The 13370-nt window shown below is 54.7% G+C and overlaps 1 protein-coding gene across 2 annotated transcripts in view; it reads left to right on the top strand.

The window, feature by feature from the left end:
- PTPRF (protein tyrosine phosphatase receptor type F) overlaps positions 1-13370 on the top strand; it is a 260445-nt gene that overhangs the window by 237426 nt on the left and 9649 nt on the right. For both annotated transcript variants that reach the window (XM_075155994.1, XM_075155995.1), the window contains 4 exons: positions 4276-4399; positions 6403-6578; positions 11877-11996; positions 13103-13257. In XM_075155994.1, coding sequence (XP_075012095.1) covers positions 4276-4399; positions 6403-6578; positions 11877-11996; positions 13103-13257 — 575 coding nt within the window. The remainder of the gene's footprint in view (positions 1-4275; positions 4400-6402; positions 6579-11876; positions 11997-13102; positions 13258-13370) is intronic.

The raw sequence follows: 13370 nt of genomic DNA, 5'->3' as shown, positions 1-13370 counted from the left end.
GATGCCCAGTCCCTTCGGCATGTCCCTCCAGTGGATGGCCCCTGGGAGGAGAGCAGCTGGGAGGTGATGAGAGCCAGGCAGTGAGCCACTGCTTGGCATGTTAGTCCTTGATAATCTTTGGGTTGTGCATGAGATTTGACTGTGCTCCTGCTTCCCAGTGTGGTGAGGAGGCCGCAGCCCCTTCCCCACAGTATGGAGAGAAACACTGCTGGCCTGCCCCAACCCCGTGTTCACTTACATTTCCCTTAAAGCCACTGAGGACATTGTATCTGCCATGTCTGCAGCCCCGGCAAGGCAGCGGGAGAGATGCTTGGGTCCCTGGGGCCGGTGAGCCCAGGAGGTTCTGGACCTGGGGTCCAGATAGCACCCGAGGAACCGTGTGTTGTGGGTTTAATAGGCTAATTGGGAAGCTGCCTGGCAGGCACGCAGCACTCACGTTCCGGTAATAAGAATAATAAGGCTGAAGCACTGCCAGCAATTGATTCAGGAGCGCATTATGTCCTCATTTGAGACGCAGCGCAGATTGACAGTGGTCAATGCCTGTGCTAATGTGCTTGATTTCACAGGAGGCCGGGAAGCACTCACAGCCCGAGCGCCTTCCCCTCCCCATGCCCTTGTGCAGCCATGCAGCCACCTGGGCTGCTGAGCAGGACGGGGCCCTGGCCACCCAGCTCCTTGGCTGCTGCAGCCAGGGCCAGCTGAGCCACCGCGCTGCCCTGCAGCTCTGCCTGCCCGGGCTGCCCATGCCTGCCAGCAGGGACTCCGCATGCAGAGGGATTCTAGAGCTGCACTGAGGAAGGGGAGCAGCAAACCCAAGGTAGACCGTATCTGAGAGACAAACTGGCACCCAGGGATGTTTTCAAGGCATTTGTAAAGTGCTCTCCAATGTGTCCAGGAAAGAGCCTTTTTCCAGTCTTGTTTCAATGGTCTGGCTCAGTCTTTATGTTGATGGCAGTAGCAGCAGGGATCCCTGAGCGACTTTGGAGAGATTGCTCCTTGCACTTCCATGCTGGGAAGGAGGAGTTTTACTAATTGGGCTTCTTCCTAATTTGCACTTGCTGTCTTACAACATCTCCCCTGTCACTTTAAAGCAAAGCAAAACTAAAAGTCATGGTGCTTTTAAGTTTGTTCCTGGCTCATTTCCTTCCAATTTCCCAGCCCTTCTGCTTTCTAGGAAGAGTGAGTTGAAAGTGTTACTCTGATCAAGTTCTGGGATGAAGCAGTGATTCCCGCGAGCCCCAGAAAGTAACAAGAGCAGATTCCCAGTGCCCAGGCACTCCCAGTTGTGGAGCAAGGTGGGGAGACAAGGCAATGCTGCTGTAGTCAGGCGCTACAGAGCATTGTACAGAGATGGGACGAGACTTGCCAACCACCACTCCAAGTAAGGGCTTCAACTGCTCTCCAAGCAGCCCATCATCCTCCCGTTTATTTACTCATTTGTTTGCCTTAAAGGGGGGAACAGGTGTACATTAATTCATCACCAGAGTTTAAATTAAATCATTTTACTTCTAAATGAGTCACTAATTTGCAGGAGTATTTAATTAGAGCCTCTTTGCACTCAGGTGCTGTATTACTTCTGACTTTCTCACCTGTTTGCCCTCTTAAGAGGCTGCTGATGATTAGACCGTTTCTGCACATCCTCGTTGTACATCAAAGCAATTAACCCTAATGGCAACACCTTGATGCTCCTCCTTGGTTCTGGGGACTCTTGGCAGCCTTCTCTTCCCCAGGAAATAACCCTTTCCACCGCTGTGGCAGGACACAGACTTGCTCTGCAAAGCACACTGCACCCCACAGCTTGGGCAGCCCTGCAGCCTTTTGGCAGTGACTGGCAGCGTAGACTGAGCGCTAACAACTGCACTGAGCTCTCCCTGCCTCTGCTGCGAAGGGAGGACTCGCTCCAGCACCCACCTGTGCCCGGCACTCAGCGAGCGTTCACAGGGTGCAAGTAGGGCTGGTGCTTTCTTGTGTTGCTCCTCAGCGGCAAGAAAATGCTCACTCATGCCTTCAGGGCCAGTCTCAGCTCCACCACCAGCTAGCCAGCTCTCTGCATGGGCTGTCTGTGCAGACTAAGGCCACCTTTTTGAAAAAGAAGTGTTACTTATGTCTTTAATAGGCATGAGTGGATTTTCCTCCCTAGATTGTCTATTTGTGCTTCTCCTTCAGTGTGCTCCGGATTGACTAGGCTGGTATCAAAACCCCTCTCACTCGTCAGTGGTCCAAACAGAGAAGTCCTTACACATTTTGTTCCTCTTACTTTTTCATGCCTTTGATCATTTCTATTGCCCTTCTCCAGTTCAACCCCACCGTTAGGTGGGCAGCAGTCATCCCTGCCACACAGCTGAGGGAGGAGAGCATCCAAAGAGCTGATTCAGCGAGCAGCCTATCCTGAAAACAAAATACAGGTGCCTGAACGAAATGAAGTGCCCCAGAGAGCCGTGAGCTGCGCTGGGACGTCTCTGTGCCTGGGCAGACGAGTGTACAGGGACCGTGGCAGCCAGGCCAGTGGGTTTCCAGCCAGAAGCGGTGCTTGCGGTCTCCACTCCCACCACCCCTGCTGCAGCGCCTCTGAGCGCTGCTGCTGCCTGCTTACTACGCTGATAATAGAAAATTACAGGTTTTCTGTAGGAAATGTCTATTTACATCCTACATTTCCCAAACTACCTATTAGCATCGCTGTGATGTCACATCCTCCTGCGCGTTTTCGTCAGCATTGGCCCCTCTGCCTGCGGGCGGCCTGCTGCTGTGGGGAGGGCTGGCGGCGTGGGCCACACGTAGGGACGGGCAACTGCCCCCTGGCACAGCGCTGGCCCGTGCCCTGCGCGTGCCACAGAGCTCTCAGTGTTAGTGCAGCAATGCAGGCAGTGCCTGTGCTCTGTTCCCGAGCTGGGTACCTGCACCCACTGCCCACTGCTTGGGAAGTGCCTGCTCAACAGCGCAGGAAAGTAGGGGACGGCGACAGGTGTCACCTTGCACAGACGGTGGTTGATGAGGCTGAGCAGAGGGACGGTGAGGGCCGTCCAGGTCAGCCCAGTCAGGGAGCTGTGCTTCCCGGCTCAGCCTTTTGCTCGTAGCTGATCCAGAGCTGACAGACTCACGGGCGTTTTACTGCCTGAGAAACCTTCTGACATGGCTCTCCGCCAAGCGATGAATGCGGATGTCTGCAGAGAGAATAACGTGCGGTGCTTCCCCTGGCCTGTTTGCTCAATATTTTTGCCTGTGGGCCAGCAAAGCTTTGGGGACCCTGAGCTGGAGCATGATTTAAAGAAAGCTTTGGCTGGGTTGGTAATTTCGGGGGGAGGGGGTTCATGGGATGACTGATTTCTGCTGTAGCTGCCTACTCCAGGCTTGCCCAGGGCTGCGTGTGCAGAGCAAGTCCCTGCATGAGGCAGCTGTCTTATCTGCGTGCCTCAGGTATCTCTCAGACAAAGAGGCCATCCCATCTCGGAGGGGTGCTTTGGGGATGGTCCTTTTTCATCTTGCTTTGTGCATGGACAAAGACAACAGGAACGGCTTTGGGAAGGGGCTGCCTGGCCATGGCGGAGCCACGCACCAGGTGCACCAGCACATGGCTCGTGGGAGAAGCATTGGGTGTGCGAGGCCGGAACGCAGGTGGGATCGGGATGTCTGCTTTTCAGGCAGTTGCATAGTATGCGGGCCTTTGGCCAAGATTTATAACCACGTCTCTTCTCCAGGTTTATAGTTCCTTGTCACTCTATTAACTCAAATGAGAGTTGTTTACATTGCATAAGTAGCTGGAGCAGTGGATAGTAACCTATCAATTTTCATGACCATTCCCTGGCAAAAGCTCGTAGGCTGTCTTGCAGGACACTAATACCCAAAGCTCCTGGGGCACAAGACACCCAGGGCTTGCTGTATTTCAGGAGACTGCAGTTCAACAGCTAATAAAACCGCTAGGTCAAGAACTGCGCAGTCAGGTCTCCGTGGAGTCCTGGCATAAGACCAGATTTCTGCTGATGGGTAGCTCCAGAGGAAAGGATGAGCATGCAGCGAGAGAGGAGGTGAAGGCTCACCTGCAGGAGGCTGCCCTAGTGAGGGGCTGCTTTGCCTGCAGGTCACAGGAGGCAGGTCCCGCTGGGGACTGGGTTTTGGTGTGGTCTGGCTTGACACTGCTGCTGGGGACACTGAAGCTGCGTCTGGCCTGGGGAGAGGTGTGCAGGGAGATGCAGATTTCCTGACTGAAACACACGTGTGCTGCAGCGTCCCACTGTGCTGTAACCACTGCTGACTCCCTCCCTCTCTTTCTTTCCACAGTCCATTGATCCAGGGCAGCAGTTCACTTGGGAGAACTCCAACCTGGAAGTGAATAAACCAAAAAACCGCTATGCAAACGTGATCGCCTACGACCACTCACGTGTCATCCTGACCTCCATCGATGGTAAGAGTGACTCCAGAGTGGGCACCCCAGCAAATGACTGAACCTGGCTGTAGCAGGGGACCATCTTTTTCCCTGTTCTCAGTCGAGCAGGGCCAAACACCAAGTAACATATCCAGCATCAGCGTGAGCAAATGTGTGTTCTGGCTGGCAAGAAGAGAGGAAGGGCTCTGCAGAGCTGCCCTTGCTTTCCCAATGTCCTCAGAGCAGTGTGCCCCGTGGGGCACCTGTGCTTCTCATTACTACTGATGCCAGCAGAGATGTCTGTCCCCACAGCCTCCCTTCTCACTGCTGTCCCCGCCGTGTGACTTCAGCTGCCTTCCTCGGCACATGGTGGGACATGGCACTGTTAGCCCTACCGCGCTCTGTCCCAACACGACTGCAGGGCCGGTATCTTCCTCTGGGACTTGTTGGTGTTTGCTCCCAAGTAAGTGCCCGCAGCTGCACAGGACGAGTGGTGCCCCTTCCACTGGGACATCAGGCTCCACGCGTCCCTATGCTCCATGCATCAGACCCTGGTGTTCGTAGCCCTGACCCCCATGGCTCCAAGAACCAGCACCACATCTCTGGAGTCTGGGCTAATACATGCTTTTAATGCCTGCTTTGCAGTCCCCCTTGCACACAGAGGAGCTGGAGCCCAGGTAGCAAAGCCCAGGCTCGCCTGTTCCCACTGTTTTATAAATCAGCACCCAGCTCTGCACACCAGAACTGAGCCCACTCATGGGGGATGAGGAAGGAGCAGGTAATTCAATGCACCCCTGCTTGGAGAAGAGACTGGGGCCTGGCTTTGTGTACAGGTGGCCCTGCAGTCACTAGCATCCTTTTTTCTTGGGACTGAAGAGTCTTTTCTAATGCTAATGCACCACTCATCCTCTGCGGGAGGAGGAGGGGGTCCAAATGGTCCCTCACAGCAAGGCTGTTAAGCAGCAGCAGCTATGCGAAGGCCTGCCAGGTCTGATCATGGGCAAACCCTGTTAGACAGCTCTGGAGTAAGCACATAGGGGAATCCCTGTTTTCCAGCCTGACTCAGTTGCTCTAAGTAGTGTCTGTGTCTTCCTGGGAATCGTTCCCGAAGCGCTTTGCCAGGTCCCTGCTGCCCATGCCAAGGGAGCTGGGCGCTGCACTCCAGCTGCTGCTGCTCCCCCAGAGACTCTTTGTTTCTGCTGGAGACTGCTGGGACCTGTAGAAAATTCCCCAGGACAAAAGGGCAAGGGGGAGACCCCCAGCTTTATTTCCTTCCTCTAATGAAATGCAGATGTGCTCTCCTTAGGAGACAAGGAGATTCCTGCTGCTTTCCCTCCCTGAAGCCCGGGCAGCCCATGCTGAGCGGGGTTTGGAAACACAGCTCCAGGCCTCTGCTTTGTCGTGTTTATTTTAGTAACTGTGTTTGTATTTTAAAGGCCTTTACAAGAAAGTCCTTTACTGAAAGTGGTGGAGGCAGAGTGGGAGCTGGAGCAGCCTCTGCCAGCAGGCAGCAGAGGGGGGTCTCACACTGAGGAGGGTTTCAGTGGTGGTGGGAGGAAGGTCTCTGGCTCCTCTGGGGTACTTGTCCCTGCAGGAGGGGTGGGAGGATATCGCGGCCTGACATCCCCTAACAGAGACAAGCTAATGAAGCAGCTTCATTTTTAAAAGGTGCTGTAGGACCGTAACAAATAGCTGGTAAATTTAAGACAATTATTTCAATCAGTTGCTTGCGGCCAAACGAACTCCTTAATATTCCTGCCTGTGAATTTCCCTTTGTGTGCAGGTGGCAGCTGTCTCTCTGCTGTGGTGCTGCCTGCTCCTTGTATTAATGTGGGAGTTCCAAAGGGTTCTTCTTTGTTCAGGCACCATCCCTATCCTTTGCAGGATCCCTGGGAGAGATTCTGGCATCACCCTGCGAAGGAGACTTGTCAGGAGCCTTGTGAACGTGCCAGCCTCTTCGTCTAACTGCAGGGCCCAGCAGAGCGATAGGCACAGGGTCGTGGGCTGCCCCTGGAGTAACGCTTCACCCTCTTTCTCCGCAGGGGTCCCAGGCAGTGATTACATCAATGCCAATTACATTGACGGGTATCGGAAGCAGAACGCCTACATCGCCACGCAGGGACCTCTGCCAGAAACCCTCAGCGACTTCTGGAGGATGGTGTGGGAACAGAGAACAGCAACTATAGTCATGATGACCAGGCTGGAGGAGAAGTCCAGGGTACAGTGTGTGCTTCCTCTCTTTTCTGGAGCTGGTGGTGGGGGCAGGAGAGAGGGATAGGAACGGTTTACAGCATAAGGGCATCCAGGGAGAGGCAGGTCCAGTGGTGTGGCTCACTGCAGCAGGCACCTCAGCAACAAGTGCCTTGTAAGCATATCCCTGTGGGGCAAAAGGGTGGAAAAACCTCCTGTCACTGTGCTGCTCATTAACCCCTGTCTTGCCTGTGTGTCTGCATGCACACCCATCCTTTCCCTGCCCACATCACTTGCGCCAAAGGGAGAAAGGAAAGCTCTGAGATGGGAAGTGTTGACAGTCCCTGAAAGCCTGGGGGCTGCGTCCCAGAAGCTGAGAAGCTGCAATGGGTAGGTGGTATCAGCAGCATCCTGCAGCCTGACAGGGCCCTGGCATCTCTGGCGATGCAGGGGAATGGCTGACGGTGTCTTACTGCAATAATAAGTCTAATTTGTGCCTTGTCCAATGACAACATGTATAAACGATCGGCTCATACTGCCAAGATTAGATATTCTGATGTAATAAATGCAAAGCTCTCTGCAAACTGTGGGGAAGGCACGAGGTGGAGAGGAAGGAGCAGGAGTCCTCGCTACGGATGATGCTTATGGTGTCTCGTGACAGAGGTTCTTACTCAGCCCCTGAAGCAGGAGTTTGTAAGCTGTGACCGAAGTGCTCCTGTGCCCAGATGCACCCTTGGGGCAAAGCCTGCCCAAGCAGGAGGCAGCTTCTGCCTCTTGTGATTCAGTTTGTTCCTAAAAGTAAAATTTTGGTGGTGAGCGTTTGTACTTGTAGAATATTTTAGTGTTGCCATGCCAACGGCAGGAGAAGGGGCTGTGCGCTCAAGCTGTGAAGCACTGGTTATTTTTAGCCCTATAAGCTTATTCTTGAGAAGCAGAAACTGTCAAGTTTGGGTTTAGTTAAAACTTTTGCCCGCATGCTCTCCCTCCATTTCAAAGCTTTAGCACCGAAATGCTCACAGGGGTGTCCTAGCCCACGCTGGCTGGGAGGAAGCAGCTGGAACAACTGATCACCGTGGCAAAACAGATCTGCTTTTCCTGCATATACAGAAACAGGCTTTGTTCATGGGCTTCCCCGGCTCTACAAATGCACTACAGCCTGGAGGGAAAAATAGTGTTCCTCGGAGACGAGCTGCCTCTAGAGATCCAACCCCAGCTTTGCACTGTGTTTCCCGCTGCGCAGCCCTGCCTGCTCTGGCCGCCGTCACCCACCCCAGCCCAAACAGGGAGGTAAATTAACCTGACCCATCCTGCGGCTCAGGACTTGGCACACGGGCTAAGCAAGATCAGAAGCTGCTGATCAACTGCCCTCTGCAGCTGGGGATATATAGGGACGTTTTTGTGCCTTCACATTTCAGTGATGGAGCGTATATCTGAAGTACAAGGAAAAGCCCTTTTAGGCTGCCAAGTAAATCCATGCCCGGAGTCCTGACTCACTTAACTTCTGGGCTGCTTAGTTATGGGAAGGCACTCCAAGGTGCGTGTTTCTCGAAGATAACGGGTTTCCTTTGACCCCACAGGCACTTGTCTTTGCCTGAAACGCCTGTGCTGCTGAGCAGTGCGTTATCTCCCCCCAGCACGCTCCCTGTCATGTCATCCTGCAATTACTTCCTGCAGTATTGGTTTCTGTCCCAAGCACGGTGCGTATGGTCAGGCTTTTGGTGATGGGACGGGCACTGTGAATCCCTGTCATGGGCAGGGAGTGACCCTCGCAGAAGCTGCAGGCAGCCTGCCTGACCAGGCATGCTGCCCAGGAGCTCTAGGCTGACCCAACTAGACCCAGACCCCAGCATTCGCTCCCCGACACTGCCTGCCCAAGCCCTGCTGGCTCTTTGGCACCTCCCCAGCACTAATGAGAAATGGGCAGTTTTCTCAGGCACTGCGGGAGAGGCAGGTTGCCAGGGGAGGCAGCGGGGAAGCCCGGCCACTCCTGAGTCGGACCAGCCTTGCACAGCAAGGGCTTCCCTGGATGTGTTTGCTGGACCCTGTAGGTGCCTCAGGGCACCCACTCACAGGAGGGCCCTGGTGGGGAGCTGGGATGTGGACTTGCTGGGATGTGGACTTGCAGGAGATTATTTTCTCGGGTTTTTTTTGTTGGCTTCTCCAGCATCTTCCAAGGCAGGATGGCTTTCAGCCACCTTCCTGCTCTGCTTTTCCTCATGTCCCTTTAGTGATGGCTAGAGCTCACTCAGGAGCACACCTTTTTGGGACCGAGAAAGATCCTGGTCACTGCCCATTGCTCCCAGCTTTCAGCATGAGTCACTGTTTTACAGTTTACTCCACTCCAGAGCCTTCAAACCTCATCTGATGCAACCCTTGGGTCCCTGCAGCATTGCTGCCTGCTGATGTTCACACTGCTGTGGGACAGCACTGCTCCAGGCAGTCACACGGTGTCACAGCATTACCCACGGGTGACCTTGCTTGAAACTCCCCTTGCCCAGGGGCTTTGGCACAGGCACAGGACTGTATCTCCAGCTGCAGAGCCTGGGGTAGGCAGCAGGGCCTCATGGCGAGATGCCCAGCACAGGGCAGGCTCTGCCACCTTCCCAAACGAGCTCCCCAAGTCCCCCTCGGCAGTGCTGTGCGTAGATAAGCCAACCAGACCAGCAGCGGCTTTGCAGTCCTGTAGCGGTGACACTGCTTTAAAGGGCTCCTGAGCTGCAGGGGGAAAAAAAAACTTTAAAGAGCATCAGCTTTTATGGTCTGCAATTTCAGCTGGCTTGATGGTCCAAATCATCCTCCCTTTTTCATGTTTTCACAAAGCGAGAGGCACATAAAGGATAGCAATGGCTGGATTGTGCAATTTAGCTGCCTTCAAAGCCTTACAATCAGTTTCAGAATCATTTGGTGGCAGTTCAGAAACACACATTGTAGATTAGCTTTCCCGAAGCTGCGAGCGTGGCGTTTCCCAGCCAAGGTGTGTTGTACGAGAGAGGTATTAAAGCAGGATTTCTCCTACCCTGGGCTATCCCCAAGAGCCTGGCAGAGCGAGGTCTCCTGGAGCAGCGCTGTGGCTTGTTCTGTCCCAGCCCAGAGCACCAAGCAGCCTTCCCTGGGGTGTGATCTCCCCTGGCACTTCATACCCCCAGGCAGGGGTGCAAAGAGGCTGGTGCTCAAGGCTCTGGGGAAGAGGGGCCTGGCAGCCACATCCCGCTCCAGCCCTCTCGCTGGCGCGGCGCTGTCTGGAGCTTGTGAGCGGGGCCGGGAGCAGAGCACAGCTCTCGCGCTGAGGAGAGGTGCCCGGCTGCTCTTGGGCACAAGGCATCAAAGGGGAGGGACAGGAACCATTCAGCAAAGCTGCAATAAATGGCTGTTCAGGACATTACTGTGCTCCTTAAGTTAATGAGAAGCCAGCGCTGCCAGAAGAAAACATCTCTTATCTGCTTTAGTGCCACAGTGCATCGGCTTCAGCATAAAATTTACAGAGCTTGAAAATGGGGCATAAACATTATGGGTAAATTTGGCAGAAAATGTGACTGACTCTTATCTGGTCATGAATAAATAATTTTCAATTACCAACCCAGGCGCTGCTATTATCCCGCACGGGGAACTCCTCTGAAGTTTGTTTTGTGCTTGAGCACACACAGCCCTGTAGCATGTGGGCGGCAGGAGGGGACCGCTGTCCCCGAGATGTGGGCTCAGGCATGGGGACATGCTGTGCTGCTCCCCTGCAACGTCCCCTGCAAACCACGTCGAGGGCGACACAGCAAGCGACTGTCCCCAGCATTTGCAGGATGCCATTCTGCCCTCCCCTCACCTCCTTTAGAGCGGGGTCACATCATCCCGGAGCCAGGCAAGGCAAACTCAGGTGGCCGGAGATGCAGCTGCAGCTGCTGCCCGCTTGTGAGGATAGGATCAGTTTAGCTGTGAAATAAGGTTTGTGACCTCCGAGTTGTTCGCTCTGCAGCTACTCAGCGTAAAATAACGGGCTGCTCTGTGCCAAGCGAAGAAGAGAAATCTGCTGAGATTTGCGTGGGGCCTGCTACGCTGGGAGCACAGATCCAAAGCAGCACAGCAGTCTGAACGTCTAGAGACCCTGGGCAAGAGGCAGCGGAGCTGCTCCGGGCGCGCGGGCACCTGCAGTACCCCATCAGGAAGCCTTGCACTTCTGCCAGGGCAGGACTTACTGAGAGCAGACCCCAAAAAAGTAGGGACAGATGCATCCCTCCGACCCCAGGTTGCCACACTCCAGCAGCCAGAGTGCAGGATGAGGGCTCTTAGCTCTCACAAGCCCCATCCTGCTTAAAGTGCCTTCAATTAAAAGGCAGAACATCATTGATTTCTAATTAAGCCTGTTGTTTCCTTTCCCACACATTCCCCTGTAAACACGCTTGGCTAATAATTAAGTTTACTATTCCTTGACAAGCACAGATGATCTTCCATTCACTCCTCTCTCCTAGGGCGGGAATCCATTTTCGGTGCAGTGCACATGGATGGGAATGAAGTCTTCCTCCTGTCAGCCAGGCACCGCGGCTCCGCGGGGCGGGGGAGCCGGGTGCCAGATGCAGTAGGGATGCTCAGGGTGCCAAATTAAATAGGGAGCTCGGGGCTGGAGAGAAGAAAACCGGAGGATTAGTTTGCAAATGCTGAGCTGTGAATAGGAGGAGGAGGAGGGCATCAGCAGGTGAGCAGGAAGGGATGCACAGGGAGATGAAGGGGGCAGAGGGATGGGGATGTGTTAGGGCTCTCTGTGTTAGGGATAGCAGGGAGTTGGTGGGGATGCAGGCTGCATCTCCCTCACCTCGGCTGCCCTTCGAGCAGAGCCTTCCCCAGAGAAACTACCGCTTCCCTGCCCTGCTTCACCAGCTCTCCTCCCACCAACCCACAGCTGCCGACCTCCTCTCCATCCAGGCGAAGTTCAGGCAGGGGGATGCTGCAAGCACAGCCCTGAAGACCCCTATCTTCCCAAACAGGAGGCAGAGAAGAAGAATTACGGCAGGCACAAATCACTGCTAGCAGTTGCTGCACACTGTCTTCATACCTGGTGCTGCTCTTGCTGCTGTGTCTGGTGGCCTGGCCCCCTTCGCCGCTTCCCACCAGTGGCTCCAGGAAAAAAAAAATCCCTCTTTGAACATGAATCTTGTGGAAAGGAGCCCAGGGTGTGCTGCCTTTCTGCTGATTGGGACACTCCAGGAGAAGGAAATCTGGGTGTTTGGAGCCCTCTGCACAGTGACTCTTTTCTGTCTTTACCCTTTGAAGGGCAGAGCCCTGTTCCTCACCCCAAACGCTAGTAGCCAAGCACTGACTCTTTCTCCTCTCCTCCGCACAGGTAAAGTGTGACCAGTACTGGCCAAGCCGGGGTACGGAAACCTACGGGATGATCCAGGTGACCCTGCTGGACACAGTTGAGCTGGCGACCTACACCGTCCGCACCTTTGCACTGTACAAGGTATGGTGCTGCCTGGGCTGTTCCTGCTGCAGTTAATGCAGAGGCGCTCCCCAATGCTGCAGGGTGCTGCACTGCCCACAGGCAGAGGCTGCCGGCTGTGCCTGGCTTGGCCAGGCATGTGGCTAGTTCACACATGGGCCATTTCTCACAGCTGGGCTGCAGTGGGAGACCGGCTGCAGGTTGTGCATCTGGCCACCACTGGATTTTGGCCAGGACACCTGATGCTCCTCTGTATGCATTCAGACTCTGTGGTGGGCCCCAGAGCGGGGGCCGTGCTTGCCTTTGGCAAGTGTACATGTAACAGCTGTCCTCCCATTAGAGGGACAACATGGGAAGCCATGAATTCTTAGCGCTCCTGTCACTAATAATGCAAACGGAGGGGCCGTGCTGACGTTTGCGCAAGCCCTTCTCTCTTGCCTGCTATGTACCTCATTAGTGTTTGGAAATCCCTGGGGGCAGTGCTAGCAGTGGTGTGTCATGGCAATGCACACAGGCTTCGCAGCAGGCTGCCTCTGTGCGTGACTGAGTTTGGGTCACACCGTCAGAGAGAGCACAGCAGTGTGCGATGGGGACACACTCACGCCCCAGGAAGGCATCTTGCCCCCAGCAGTCACCCAGCCAGTCCTACCGCATTGCTGCATAGATCACTCAGCCAAGCCAAGACAGGAGCAGGGCAGTCTCTGCAGACTGGTGGCTAATCAGCCACCCAGAGAGACCCAGAGGAGCAGGGAGGGAACTGGCTGCTGTGGCCCTTCCATGCCCAGTGCCCGTTTTTCCCTGAACGTGCAGTGAGTACGCGGGTAGTGACCCTATGCTGTGCAGAAAGCCTTCACCTGCCCTTCGGTCTGCTCCGCTCCCGCAGAGCTGCCCTGCTCTCTGTATCAGCTGGCTTTCCACAGAGCATCTATGTGTACCGAAGCCTTGCAAGAAGCCTACATTTTGCCTCCAAATTTTCCGTGGCAAAAGCTCAATACATGCTTGATCACGCACAGCATTACATACCTGTTGTAACCCAGCCAGCTGGGTTCCTTGTTACCCCATCAGTGGGTTCCCATCCTAGGGTGAGACTGTTCTCATGCAAAACAACTCCTCTTCGTCTTCAACAGAATGGCTCCAGTGAGAAGCGAGAGCTGCGACAGTTCCAGTTCATGGCTTGGCCCGATCATGGGGTACCAGAATACCCCACCCCGATCCTAGCTTTCCTGCGACGGGTCAAGGCCTGTAACCCGCCGGATGCTGGGCCCATGGTTGTCCATTGCAGGTAGGACTCTGTGTTTGCGAAGCTGTGCCTGGGCACGTGCCTTCTGGCTGCAGGAGCTTTAACCTGTCCAGCTGAAAGTGAAGTCTCCTGTTCCCGTGGGGAAGGCTTCACGG

The sequence above is a fragment of the Calonectris borealis genome, chromosome 8, assembly GCF_964195595.1.
Source record: "Calonectris borealis chromosome 8, bCalBor7.hap1.2, whole genome shotgun sequence".
In the NCBI taxonomy this organism is placed as follows: Eukaryota; Metazoa; Chordata; class Aves; order Procellariiformes; family Procellariidae; genus Calonectris; species Calonectris borealis.
This window is presented reverse-complemented; position numbering and strand designations above follow the sequence as displayed.